At 35.2% G+C, this 15,429-nt stretch overlaps 1 protein-coding gene across 1 annotated transcript in view; it reads left to right on the top strand.

Moving 5' to 3' along the window:
• Nucleotides 1-2,803: 2,803 nt before the first annotated feature.
• The window catches only part of ninaC (STKc_myosinIII_N_like and MYSc_Myo21 domain-containing protein ninaC), a 579,315-nt gene continuing 566,689 nt past the window's right edge, over nucleotides 2,804-15,429 (top strand). The window contains exon 1 of the mRNA XM_090415596.1: nucleotides 2,804-2,939. Within this exon, the coding sequence (XP_090271722.1) occupies nucleotides 2,804-2,939 (136 nt within the window). The remainder of the gene's footprint in view (nucleotides 2,940-15,429) is intronic.

Genomic DNA, 15,429 nt, shown 5'->3' with positions numbered 1-15,429 from the left:
GAGTTGTCTAGCTCAAACTAAAATAAATTCAATTATTACTTTGATCAAACTGGTTTCATCCAACGAACGCAAGGTTCCCTGGTAAATGAGACAAGTTTTAAATTGCTTGATGCAAAATTATACAAAACAAAAACATCGTGACAGAGTAGACCTCCCGTTCATCATTCTCTTCATACGGCGTAACATTTATTGCCCTAGTTCTTGTCTATTACCATTGTCTTCAGAAAGTAAAAAAAAAATTGCGTATTTTTTCGAAAGTTTGTTGCCCAATTTAGAGATGATAATCGTTAACTATATCTCGTGTAAGAAAGCATGCACTTTAGATAGAAAAATTCAATTACAGTATATCCGGTAATGAACAAACAAGTCAAAATTATATCAATGTATGTTTAAAAAAAACAAAAAAAAAAAACGATCATTTTTATATGAGCCTCTTCTGAAAAATTTTGTCAATGAAGAGAACAGAAATTTTCAGCAAAGTCCAACCTACTATTTTTAACCAAAATTGGCCGTTTATACAACCCACTTAATGCAACGTACCGTAGAGACTGGCTGTAGCATGCCTCAGTAAAAGCATATTCAAATATTGTTTCGCCCTGATGGGTGCGCTCGGCAGCGTGATAAGCGGTCACAAATATGTGCCTATATAATTGCATTACATAAAGAGAACAATAAGTCAAGCAACAAGTAAGTCAAAAAAAAAGCGACAAAGAAAAATTACAGATGATTAAAAATTAACAACACGAGAAAGTGCTCAAGAACAACTGAATACTTCATAGGTTGCAAAATTTCATGTGATCAATTTTTCATATTCTTGAGTTTTAATATTGGATTTTAAATGACTTGCTTTTAAAAATTGTTGGTATTTTTAGATTGGATTTTAAATGTTGGATATATTTTTATTTAAAGTAATAAAATTAATATTATATAATTTGAACGTATTTGCATTATTCTAGAACATCGGTTCTCCACCGGTGGTACGCGTACCCCCGAGGGTACGTGCTGGACCGTGCAAGAAAAATAAAATGACGGGGAAGATAATCATTTCCACTATTTTACATTAAGATAGGCACTGAACAAAAGTGTCAGTATTTAAAAACAGCTATTTTAAAAACAAGGCGTACAATTTATAGAAATGGGTTTAAAAGGGGGTACACATACATTGGGAACCACTGCTATAGAATGATTTTTGTCCGCGCAGTTAGCCTAGTGGCGATGCGCTTAGTAACCATATGCCTTAGGACACTCCTTCCCCATATGGGAAAGGAGTGTCCTAGGTTCGATTCCCATCGCCGACGTGAGGAGCTTAAGGATCTTTCTCAGACATAGCCAAGTTAGCCCGTCTCGGGCTTGGACAGCAGGGTTTCTCTCCCCAGTTTATCTGGGGGCGGGGGGGGGGGTTTCTTCCTGCAAGCAGGCAAACCGGCCCCGTGAACACACGCAGCTACAGCCATAGAATATACAGGGCGGCACAGGGCTAGTCCCCCTTATCCTCGGGATGGGGGGGACGAGGATAAGGTGACTTACCTTAAGCCCTTCTACGACTTAGAAGCGCTTAAGATAGCTATGTAACAGGCCAGTAGGCCTAACAGTAGAAGGGAGAAGAAGACTAAATTTTTTAACATACAAAAAATCAAAAGGACGCTTTTCTGCTGCTGGTGTTGAATGCGGGAGAGCTGCGATTCCCCCCCGACCCCAATGCTTATTTGAATTGATAAATGTGATAATTTTTATCAATTAATGCCGTCTTCATTTTATTACATTATTATTATGTCGTCATGATAATAATCATAGTCCGATGATACTGAAGGAACAGGAGATGCAACAGGCGTCAAATTAGGACGCGCTGTCTCAAAAATATACCTAACAAAAGTATTTCGTGCCTTATTCCACATGATAGCTTGGCATGGAGGCAAATTTTTCAGCGTTGATCTCCATCTATGTCGTCAGTATTTTTTCCATTATGGATATCTGGTTATACGACGATTTTTGTAAACTGAACCGTGTACTGATATAATGCTACTTTTTTATTTTCTTCGCATTATTTCTGATATTTCTCAGAGTGTGATCCCTAAATTAACAGCACGGCGTATCATGGCAGTTATTTGTCCTTCTTTATAAAGTTGTATCACGTGATATCTGTTCCAACGTTATCGATTTTGGGACGTTTTTTCATTAAATCTACTAGCAAAATTGCTCATAGCATTTCCGATGCTTGTAAACAACGTAGTACACACGACTGTTGTTTATGTGGGGGGCCCCTACATGTTTACAGCGTAAACACATACACAATATAAAATTTTATGAAATCCAACTGAAACCAAATCAATTTTGCTTTCAGTTAAATATTTTTAGTGGGGAAGTGACACAAAAATATATTTTAAAACTAAATTGTTTACAGCACCCTAAACAAGTATGAAAACAGTTTTTCATCTCACTTTGTTCCCCCCAAAAGAGCACACACTCTTCGTAATTCTGAAGACAATGCCACGTAGCTCGTACACCGTAATTACGAGAGATCATTTTTATCTATTCATCCTTTTCTGATGTTTTAAATGGTTTCTTCATGTATTCTTAATCTTTAAAATTTAAACGTTTATAATAATAATCATCATTTAATCGTCATGTTTCACTATGTTTCATTTTTAAAGAAATGAAACAGCATTGCATTTAAAATTTAAACGTATTTTAGATTACTTTATTTTTATAAAATGAAATAACTTTATAAAAAGTTTGCTTCTCAATCTGAAAATTGTTGTTATTATTTAGGACTCTTAGTCAATGTGCATTAAGACGAAAAAATATGGCTCGGTACTCCTCTCTTTCGAAACATATCGATTTCAGCAAATTGCCTGATCCAAGTAGAAAATTTCGCTTACAAAATGTGATCGGAGAAGGAACTTACGGTGAAGTGTACTCTGCAAAGGATCTGGAGAACAGTAAGTTTACAAATTGTACTTATTTAAATGCAAAGTGCTTATAAAGGAGATATCAGAATTTTATTTATAATGTGTTTTCTACCTGATAAACGTTGTTATACTCTTTCCTGCTTTTTATAATACTTTTTTTATGACATTCGTTATATAAAGCTTTGATTGAGCCACATTTGGATTAATGTACGAGATTTCTCTTCTGGGTTTAAGGGAGATGATGAAAACATTAGAAAGAGTTCAAAGGCAAATGACAAAATTGATTTCGGGGCTGTGGAATCTTGAACTCTGCAGTTCAAGATTAACGGATCTTGAACTGCAGAGTTTGTCGGTAAGTAAAGAAGGGGGCGATTTTATATGATAGAGATATGTTGGTGAAGGGAGGTTTTTTAGGATAGACGCGGAGGAGGCTTTGATAATACATGGTTGGGAGAGAGAGAGCAGAAATCACTGGTGGGAGTTGAATAAGAGGTTGGTCAGCATCGAAATGCTCGAAATAGATATTATGACAAGCATTACCGCCTGAATGGATCGTTGCTGTCATTTTAGGTATTTAGTGTAGATAAGCGACTGAATAATTGAACGGTTAATTGCATGAATGAATAAGTGAACAGTAAATATTGTGCTCGGCTTTCCTCTGTCGTAGACTTCATGAAGATGTCAATGCACGAGGGTGGTCTGAACAGCTCTCGCCTAACAATGGAAAAACGAATTTATAATTTCAAAATTATTTTTATTTTTCAACATAATCTCCCTTAAGACTAATATATTTATTCCAGCGATGCTCCTTCGCCATTATCCCGTTCATGTAGTGGTTCTCAGTACGATCTGTTTTACAGATCTCAGTACGATCTGTAAAACATCCACCCCCTCTACAACTGCAATCACCTCTTGATTCGAAGAAAAACGCTGCCCAGCGAGGAAGAATTTTAGTTTTGGGAAGAGAGCCAATTCTGGGGAATGGGGTGGATGTTCCAACAATTCATAGTGCAGATCCCTTAATTTTACCATTGCCAATACACCTTTGTGGGCATGTGCATTGTTCTGATGAAAGATGATTTTTTTCTTCTGCAAACTGGGTTTTTTCACAAGAATTGTTTCGTCTAGTCTGGTTAAAAGGGAATCATATTCTCCGGTTATTGTTTTACCCTTTTCAAGATAATTAATAAACAAAATGCCTTTAACATCCGAAAACACCGATGCTATGTCCTTTCCTGCTGATGGAACCGAGTTTGTCTTCTTTGGCGCTGAATAACCAGCTTCTGTCCACTGTTTTGACTGCTGTTTGGATGCTGGTGTGTAATGGTGAATCCAACTCTCATCCATAGTAATAAATCGATGCACAAAATCAGTTTGATTCTTGTTAAAACGAAACGCTCCAAGCACTGTTCAGAGATTTTCATGCGAGTGCGATTTTGATCAGCTGTGAGCAAGCGCGGCACCCATCTTTCGCAAAGCTTTTTTATTTGCAATTCTTCATGCAAAATATATCCAACACTTTCTTTTGAAATACCTATAGTCTCAGCAATTTCACGCACTTTGACTCGTCGGTCATCCAATACCACATCGTGCACTTGATCAATGATTTCTGGTGTTGTTACACTTTTTGGACGTCCTTCACGTGGATCATCTTCAAGGCTGGTACGGCCACGTTTAAACTCGGCAGCCCATTTCTTAATTGTCAAAAATGAAGAAGAAGAGTGCCCATAAACCTTTATGAACTTCAAATGAATTTCTTTTGGCGTTAAAACTTCTTTTACAAAGAATTTTATAACCGCAAGATACTCACTTTTATCCATTTCAAGGGATACAGACAACACGTTTGCTTCAGACAGCTGTATAAAACAAACAGATTGATAGAATGACTTGCAATTTCACATGGATGCTTAGGAAAGATGTACCACCGTAGAAAAAAAAAATCTTGCCGATAATGTTGCTATCTATAGTCGAGGCCGAAAACTTTTCAGACCACACTTGTATTAGTAGTAATAATACTAATTTTCGTATACGAAATATGTCTTGTAGTTTTGACTCGATTGGCGATATCAACTTTTCTGGAGAGCGAGTTATAAAATTGTGAAAATCGCAGACAGGTTTGCAAATACTTTTAGTTTTAAAGAAGGCAATGGCAGAACGGACTTCTACATTAAAACAACACCAACTTGACGAAACTCAGGCAGTCAGCTCATGCTGGTAGATGATAAATCGTCTCAGAATTATTACTGTTTCGTATAGAATGTTACCAACAATGATTCAGATATGCGCCATAATCTGTCTTCGTGAATATTTTGCCCTAAACCCCCAATCATAACATTAATAATTATGGCTTCTAGCCAAGTGGAATACTTGCCGTTCTCATTTGATCTTATCCTTTGCAACTTCTACTGAATGAAGGCTACGACTGATGTCAATTCGAGATGTCGCAAAAAAAATTGGCCTTCAAAATAACTGTTTCGAAATCTGCCTCGATAAAAATGTAGTGGTGGTGAAGGAAAGAATTTCTAAAATGACCATGACGCCGTAAGCAAGGACTAAATTTCAATGAAAGTGGAATAAATTAATTCATTCTGCTAATAATTGCTGTTTGAACTGAATTCTAGATTACAGTTTGGATTTAATAGTATCGTTAAGCACTTAACTTTTACATTACATATTATGTTTTATATTAAACACATTAAATTTTTAAATGCTGATCGTTTGTGTAAAAAATTACTATCTTAACTTTAATGTTACAAGGAAAAAAGATTATCACAGCGAAACAAAACTTGGAGACATGGATTTATAAAATACTACATCATTATTTGATGTATGTCGTAAATGGATGATTCCATTATCAAGATTTATTTTGATCGATTTTTCGATAGCTAACTCAGCTAGCTCTTCATTGATAATTATATCCGCTAATGCAGCAGTAAAACTAGTTTGGGTTGTCCTTCGAATCCAGGATCGCCAGAGCTTTCTGACAGCTCACACACTTCAAAAATAAACGAGCGACTTGATCGTGGGCTGAAATAATTTAATTTTAAGCACATTAACGCTAGCTGTTTTTCCTTATTTAAACAATGAGCTTTATTCGAAAAAAAAAAAGGGAAAAAAAAGAAAGACATTGTGTAATTATCTACATTTTTTACTATTGCTTTCTATAATATTATGTTATAAAACTACAACGCTTTGCTGTAGTAAGGAGCATATACAAGTATCATTACGCTGAATCTTTGTAGCGTAATGGTAAGAAAGAAATGTGCAAGAAATAATGAGCAAGTAATGAGCAAATAAAAGTAATGAGCAAGAAAGAAATATAATTATTACTATTCTACTACAGTCAATTTTTTTCCGAACAGCAGTAGCCGCCCTAAGAAAATTAATCGTAGATTTGCAAAGAAATGAGATTTCACAATTTGGGTAGTAAAAAAAAAAAAATTGACAAACTGGACTATTTTGCTGTTGTATTTTTCTATGCAACTTTCAACGTCATGTCCAATTTGGTTCTGGTTCTATTATGATAGATTATTTTTATTACATTATATCATAATTGTAGGCATAGGGCTAACCACCTTATCCTCGAGTTACGGTTGCGAAGTCCTTGGAAAGGTCGTGAGCGCTTAAGTCCTGTTAGAACTACGGATAGGATATATATTATATTTATAACTATTCTATTACACTTTATTTTCTTCTGGCAGCAGTAGCTGCTCGAAGAAAATTAATCGCATGATACAGAACTTATAATTTTTTTTTATAATTTTTAGAACTATATTTTTAATAAAAAAAATGTAGCCTTTTGAACACGTTATCTTAATACGATTCTGAAAAAGATACTGATTTCTTTGATCAAGTTAAAATTCTAGTTAATTTTAACTAGACTTTTAATTAAGGATTTAAGGAGAGCTCTTGCTTTTAGTACTTCTCTTCCTTCCATATTTTATTTAAAAAAAATAAGTCATGCACAAAGAAGATTCATATGTTGTATTTCTGGATTTTGAACAAGCATCTGACAGCTTTCCACAGGATAAATTAGTGTTTAAATTGCATCAAAGGACTGGCTATGAGACAGAATCTCTCTCTGTGATAGATGCTAGTTGTATGTAAGGAAGCGGGAGAGTAATGCATGTAGTTTCACAAAGGTCTGTCCTTGGCACAGCTGTTTAACTTGTATTTTAATGATATGTATGATGTGGAAGGAGATACTCAATTGTTTGCGGATAATGCAAAGCTGAGGTGAGTTTTAATGGTGATAACGATATAGTACTTATTCAGCAGGATTTGAACAATCATATAATGTGTGATAAGGGCAGAGGATGACAGCTTAATGTATCTAAAGTAAACGTTTTAGTATTTAGAGCTTTAAACCTATATACTGCATTTCTTTTTTTATGATAATCCTGCCCAAAAGGTTAAAAGCTTTTGGTATTGTGGCAAGAGCTAGATGATCTTGGAGTCCCACTGTATAGACTACTGTATGAAACTGTTAATTGCTAATATTCTTTGGCCGGCTTGCCTGGTGGCAAAGTGGGAAGTAAGAGATTTTCCGATGGTAGTGGACAAGATGTCAAAGTTTCGGGAACATATTGTAACGTGAAGACGACACAGAGAACTGATGCAATGATGAGGACAATTGACAAACCCAGACAAGGATGCGGTAGTTCCATTCTATAAGGCCTTGATCAGGCCGCATCTCGATTATTCCTCAGAGAGCAATGAGGAAGCGCCTGAGAGGCGGAAAACTAAGGTGATTTGGGACTGTGATATGTGAAATGAGAAGAGACTGAAGAAGGTAATCGACGATCGTGATATACAATGATAAGAGAAGCATTTTCGGATAATACTTCCTAATTCGGAAGGACAACGGAACGTGTGCCCCTCCCCTGCCATTGGAAAAACCAGAGTTCATCGAATTCTTTGAGTGTTTCCAGAAAGGTGAGGTAGTTGGTCTTATATGGGGATGTCAGGTTACTCCCCCCCTGGAATTTCGAGTTTTAACCATCCACAAAACGGACAAATCAGCCAGAGAACGGTTGCAATTAAGACATACTTCATGTCAGTCATAGTTGCATAACTGCAGTTCCAAGACCAAGAGGTCTGTGTTAAATGTTCTTAATACAATATTAAATATTATTTTACAGTTAAATACTTCTTTCTAAACAGTACTGACAAAATTTATTGAAGAATCATCTTTTCCTTTCTGTGATTTTGTTTTTCTCCGATGACTATTCAAAGTTCTTTATAGGATATATTCATTAAGAAACCTATGATTCGATATTTTTACCTATTTTGAATGTCTTCTGCTGTAATTTAAATTCTTCGTCTTTCACCTGTTTTAAAGCAGGTGTAATGGATGAGTCATCTAAGAGGTCAATAAAATTAACATAACAAAAAGTTCACGGTGCCACTGTTGGTAAGAGTCGGCAAAGTCAATATTTACAATGCTCTGCCGGGTAATCTCGTTATGCTAGCTTGGTGAACCACCTAGTTGAAGGGTTGTCACAGTCAATTGTCTCTGCACTAATGTACTCAGTGGTCTGTGAAAGTCGACAGAGATTATCTAAAATCGACCAAGACACATGGGAAGCATGTATGCAAGCACGATCTTGGTTTTCATGGATATGCATTTGCGTTCATTCGTGTACATTGATATTAGAGTAACTCTATTTTTGTGTTCTAGTTGATATTCCACATGCAGTTTCCTGTTTAAAAGAGGAACTGATCGGTGATACAGACTGAACAGTAGATTTTTTTCCCCAAAATTCGATTAAAACAGTTGCAGAAAGAAATAAAAAAAAAATTGATTGAAAGCCGAAATTTTGTTATAAAAATGACGCAAAATGCCTATCGAAACTTTGAAAACTTTTTTTTTTTTTCAGTAAACGCTGTTTCTCTCCCCCCCCCCCCCCCGTCGCGTGAGACATAGTAACATGAGAATAAGATCCAGCGATGTACTACAGGATTTCGCGACAAACTCCTTTGCGCGAAACCTCAAAATAAGCGGTATTTTGTCCACGTGCATTGATGCGTTGTACCATAGGTAGAAGGTACAACGCATCAATTGTAGGTCTTGTGACTTTCGTGTATGGCTTATATATATATATATATAATAATAAAAGTCTCTTTTGAAATTGTTCCTTGATATCATCTCTTGCAGTGGAGCAATGAGTGACGAAGGGAAATATTCTGAAGGCTACATATGAAATTTTGTCATAGTATTAAGTGGACTGGTTTCAAAAAATGACTATGGTACAACGAAAAATTTCACAAATTTCAGTCAACATTAAAAGGTTACATTACATCGTACTTCTACAGCGTTTTTAGTATTTTGACCAGAGGCGGCTCGTGCATAGGCACTGTGGAACTGCAGCACCCCCAATTTTTCTCGATATATAAATATATTTATAAATTTATTTATATTTGCTTGTAATATTTAATTTTATCATCAACAATCCTATACAATTCTCTTAATTTTGCATAAAAAATAATAAAAATTCATCTTGTAGCATTAGGAGGGCGAAGGGCGCTAGCAGCACTGTGTTTACCACAGTGTGATATTGCTTCGCGCACAAACATATGCACGTTATAGTGAGATGCGAGCTATTAGCGTAATGATCATTTTTATCTATTCAGCAGTTCCACTGGTGTTTATACACCCTATGTCCAAAAAAGAAACCGAACTTTTCGAAAATGGAAGAAATTAGTGGCGCAACCTGTTGTATCTTTTTGTTGTCGAAAGCGGCAACCTTCATTAGTGTTGTGTCAACTGCTTATGACATTTGTTTCATTAGAATCCGAGTTATAGTGCCAATAGTGACAGTGTGTTTTGACGAACGGTCGTTAAATGAGTTTCAAACAGAGAGCTGCGATTGACTTTTGTGTTAAACTTGGTAAAAGTTTTACCGAAATGCATTAAATGCTTCAAAAAGCATACGGTGATGAATGCTTATCCTGTACTCAAGTTTACGAGTGGTTTAAGCGATTTCAAAGTGGTCGTGAGACGTTTAAGGACGACGAAAAGCCGGGCCGTCCAAAAACTGGATTGAGCAAAGTTAGCATCCAAAAAGTGCGTGGTTTCATCAAAGAAAAAAACTCGAAATCGTCCGTGAGATTGATTGAAGATGAATTGGGGGGTTCCAAAATCAACTGTACACAACATTTTGACCGAGAGTTTGGGCCTTCGTAAATTGAATTCGCGATTTGTTCCCCACAAGTTGACCGATGACCAAAAAATATATCAAATTGAACACTGCAAGGACCTCATTGAAACCGCCTGTAAGGACTCAGACTTCATTGAAACAATCGTTACTGGTGACGAAATGTGGTGTTTTGAGTATGAGACCGAAACAAAGCTCCAGAGTGCTGAGTGGAGACCACCAGAAGAGGGGCATCGGAAAAAAAGTCGCTTGGAGAAGTCAAAAGTAAAGACAATGCTGATTTGTTTCTACGATTCCAAGGGACATTATCCACAAAGAATTCGTTCCACCAACGATCAATAGTGATTTTTATCTCGAAATTTTGAAGCGATTGATAGCGAAAATTCGTTACGTACGGCATGAATATCGTGATGCAGGTAGTTAGTCACTTTTGCACGATAATGCACCATCTCATCGTTCGAACATTCTGAGACAGTTTTTGAGCAAAAACCAAGTTTGTGTGTTGGATCACTCGCCATATTCAACTGATTTAGCACCCTGTGATTTCGTTCTCTTCCCTCGCGACTTCATTTGCCGATGAAAGGAAAGCGATACGACACCATTGAAAACGTTCAAGGGGGGCAGTAACCACGACCCTCAACAGTATCCCAAAAACCGATATAAAAAACTCATTTAACGAATTAACTGATAGTGCCAAACTGTATCGAAGCCGAGGGAGAGTATATTAATTGAAATAAATGATTTGAATAATTATAATTGGCCTGTGTTTTATTTTCTATCAAAAATTCTGTTTCTTTTTGGACAGAGGGTGTATGCAGTTTGCACCAGTAGTAGAGTATTCGTGCTTATCGTGTTTACTCCGTCTTAAATATTTGGACGTTGCAATTAAAGACATAACATTTGTTATAGTTTTTATTTTAGAATATTATTGGGGTTATGATAATGGATTTTATTTTTAAGTAATTTTGAATTATACTAAACTGTATAATTTTATCGATAATAAACAATATTTTTTTCATGAAACAAACAAGAAGAATATATTTTATTTTTAAGTAATTTTGAATTATACCAAACTGTATAATTTTATCGATAAGAAACAATATTTTTTCATGTTTATTTTTTTTTTAATTTTTACCATAATTTTGATTTTATCCAAACTCGTATACACTGTAGTTACAGTGTGTATGTATATTTCGAAAGTTGCAGCACCCCCACGATTTCAAGCCACGAGCCGCCTATGATTATGATATTCAGAAATATCCAGCCTTTACAAAATATAGCCACAAATTTATGATTGACCAATGGATTTTGATTAGGTTTATTTAGAGAGTTAAAGCAGGCGTTAAGATATATATCTGATCCGCGTATGCAGTGTTTCTTGAACTTAATTAATTCAAGATAGTGATAATGATACTGACTTACTGTTAATATCAGCTAATCCCGAGACAGATCATGTCCAGAGCAAGCAAGCTGAATGAACGTTCGTCATGAGATGAGCGTATTATGTCTGTCAATTTGCGTGTGTTGGTTGGTGTTTTGTCTTATATCCGGGATGAAAATGGAATTTCTGAGGGAAAAAAAATCTCTTACCGCCTATATCTTATGAGATCAGTGCTGAAGCGTTTTATAAACTTAAAACGCTATGGACTAATTCTTGACAAGCTTGTTGCAAACTTTTACAGGCATTCATGCCTAATGTGAGATTTTAACCACCAGTCTTTGCTGTAAATAAGTAGTGGCTTTTATCAACTGAGCTGCCGAGATAGAAACATGCACTTTGTGACTTTGATATGCGACGTTTCATTTGAATATCATCAGGATAGTGATCAAGTATTATTAGTTCAAAACAGTTCACTGTTAAACTGGTTATTTTCTGCTTGATTGCGAATTCTGTATGTATTTAAATATTCACTTTTATCCTGGTTGATTTGTAATCATAGTTTTTCAGCAGCAGTTTTGAGTTTTCTAAATGTTATTCTAATATATTTTTCTCCAACGAGGCTATATCATCTGCATATCCTACACCAGAAGTAACGTAAAAACAAAATATTAAAAACGACTAGAAAAAAAAATATCGAAAAGGTGGGAGATTCCGTATTTGATCATAACAATGATTGGTAATGATTGGTAACAATCGTAATAGTGATCAAATACAACGTGACTCTCCACAGCAAACCAAAATCACCTTTCCACACCATAAAAGCAACTAAGACCTATGCAATGCAATGCAAATTATTGCACTTTTCGATGTATTTTAGTAAAACTAAAACAGTGAAAATAGGGAGACAGAAGCATTTAGGTACGTTAATCACGGTTAAACCAAGTTAAATTATGAATAAACTCTTAAACTAAATAAATCTAGTTTGGTCTACTACGATTAAATTTAAATTCTGCAAAATAAGTATTTGAGAAAGATAAACAGTGCACTATGAACTGAAATAAAAGCCAACGAAAACATAAGACAATAATTAAACTACCATATTCCAAATCAAAAACAGTTATGATATGATAGATATGCATACAGAATGCGCATTGAAGGGCTTCCGCAAGTTCTGAATATAACACAACAAAAGGAGACCTTCAGAAAGACCACAAAAGACTGAACTGCAGAAATGTAAAGATATACAGAATTTGGAGAATTCTTGTTCATGGTAGACTCAAGCCATAGAATTTTTATACCTAAATTCATCAACATAAAATTATCACTGGCGAAATATCATATATGTTGACAGAGCAAGGAAAGGATTATGTATTCTTAGCCTATCTTTTGTGAGTGGGAGTCACATAATAAAGGTGTATATGTATATGTATACACACTGAGATAGCAATAAATGACTGTATTGTATTTTATCACGGAAATCCTACTGAAGTAGCGAAGCGGTATTGTTCTTACCGCTGCTTTGTCTTATTGTTTATTCTTTTTATATGCATTCAATTCAGTTTCAAAGTTTTTACAATGGGGAGGTTAGATTTTGAAGTGAATTTTTATTCTGTTTAATTTAAGGCTTCTAGTAATAGAATCAAAAAACAAGATTTGTGCGAGATTTCGCTGCTTGTAATCTTTTCCTGTTTATCTACAGCGTAGTTAGACAACAGGAAGTATCATACAAGAAGACTGCCTGAAACAGAATCATCATAACCAAGATAAGTTTTACGTTTGTGCTGACCAGGTCATCTGCTTCGTCGAGCGCACATTTCCTCAGTTCTGCTTTGACCGTCTTTAACCCGAGAAAAAGAGGAAAAGATTCCCTACTTTTCCTACTTGCGTTCCGATTATACTCATAAGAAACGAATATGAAGCAGATATAATGTGCAAAGAAAACTTGTGGAGCAACCTCGACCTAAATTTCCTATCTTACATTCATCGAATAACCTTCTAAGATTCTGATATATCATCATCTCTATTTTTTTTTTTTGATTCTCTTAAAGATAGTTACTTGATATATTGCACTTCGTACATGAGATATTCCTTCTCATTGCTAATTTTAAAGACATTCAAGTCAGAACTCCACATTCAAAGAAAAAAAAAAATGGAAATCACTTTCATTCACTCCATTGAAAAGAAAGAATAGGAAGCCAAGCTTCTGCATTCACTCTTCCTCTCACTGATAGCATAATATACTCTTTCTTGCATAATCAACATGATTTCGCAATTAGAGTTAAACTTGCCAAGTGATCAACGGATTACTCCTGGAATTTTAGCTAACAAGTAATTCAGAACACGTGAAAATGTCATCATGGTGAATGGTCAAGTTGAAAGTGCTGAATGTTAATAGATGTTCCATAAGATAACTCAAATATATTACAGAAAATATGAATTATTTACTTAATTCGACCCATATAAGTAACCATTCCCCCTCTAAAAAAATCTAAGTCTATAAACAGTTTGCTAGCATATTAACCACTTTTTGAGGGTAAGCTACTCCAGACCCACATTTTCGCTGTGTTTGTTATTAATATTCTATGGCAATGGTGCGCACAAGGAATCTTTCGGCATGCACCTCGCTTAATATCTGTGTATAGGCTCGCTGTCGTATGATCAATGGCTTTTTGCTACTAGCTGCAATATTATTGGTTGCGTGGAGTACAATAACAGTTAATTTTTAAAACGTTTAACTACTCTCTCTTCCTCTTCTTTCTAGAAAATGCTGCCTACTCCACTGCTCCGATAATACGATGAATTTTTCCAAGACTTTAATAGCTAATTAAAAGTAATTTTTAAGTTTTCTGCAAACGTGACATTAATTTTAGCACTGCACTTAAAAAACAGACGCGATGCAAAGTGGAATTCGCACATTTCCAGAGTTTAAAAAAATGCACTGCTACCTGAGAAGGGATAAGCAGGAAATATTTTTTAAGGAAACATTCCAAAGATTTTACATTTTAATTGCTATTGTTTTCCAAGATACGATTACTGCAGCACTCTGGAACAGAAAGAATGCCAACCAAACTCAATTAGGCTGTAAAGTTGGAGCGTAGTTTGCTCTTTATTGATTCTGTTTAAAATGATAAAACACATTCTTGCATATCAGGAATGGAATAACGTTATGGGCACAACAAAATTGTAAAATAACTGGTCTATAACTGACATAAAATAAATTGAAGTTGAATGTGTTTTGAAGTATTTCCGGAATTATTTTCCTACTTGATTATAAATAACGGAAATTTTGAAAGGTCAGTGGACTTCGAACTTTACTCAAGTGCGAAGGAAAAATAGTACAAATGTCGAGCATCCCGTACAGCGTGAATGATAAGGACATTAAAGGAAGGTTAATATAGTTATTTCTTGTCTGAATAATAATAGCAAACGAAGGCTGACACAAAGAAACCGGAAATATTTATATTTCTCTTGGCATATTTAATAACAGCAAATATTAATTTTATGGACTGCCTCTGCGCAATCTTATATAAAAGCAAAAGACGATCTTTCTGAGCACTGTATTTCTCCTTTTATTAATGCTTTTTATTAAAGCTTCGCCAACTTGACAAGTTTCAAATCACTTTTGTAATCCAGTTTGATAATGAACATACAAGCTTCTTCTTTTATACTCGAATTTCCGTTGCTATTCTCGACGTAATCTTACTGGGAAGTCTGATAAGAATTCCGAGGTTGAAAGATTTAGGTGCCAGGTCAGTGAATCCCTTAAAAACACGAGTGAAAAGAGAGAAATCCATTCTTATCAAGAATGTCTTTTTCAAATAGTACAATATTAATCATCTTGTGAAAAGTGAGCATTGACTGTCCATTATCAACTAGACACGTTCCACTTTCTTAGCGCAAACTTTATTTGCTTGTACTTAAGAAAAATGGATGTTTATCCTTGTCACAAATAATGCAATAGTCAAGATAAAGCCTTTTATTT

Source organism: Typopeltis vanoorti, chromosome 3 (assembly GCF_054136105.1).
Source record: "Typopeltis vanoorti isolate ZY-2024b chromosome 3, IOZ_Tvanoo_1.0, whole genome shotgun sequence".
NCBI lineage: Eukaryota > Metazoa > Arthropoda > Arachnida > Uropygi > Thelyphonidae > Typopeltis > Typopeltis vanoorti.
Note: the sequence above shows the minus strand (reverse complement) of the source record. Positions and strands in the feature narration are given on the sequence as shown.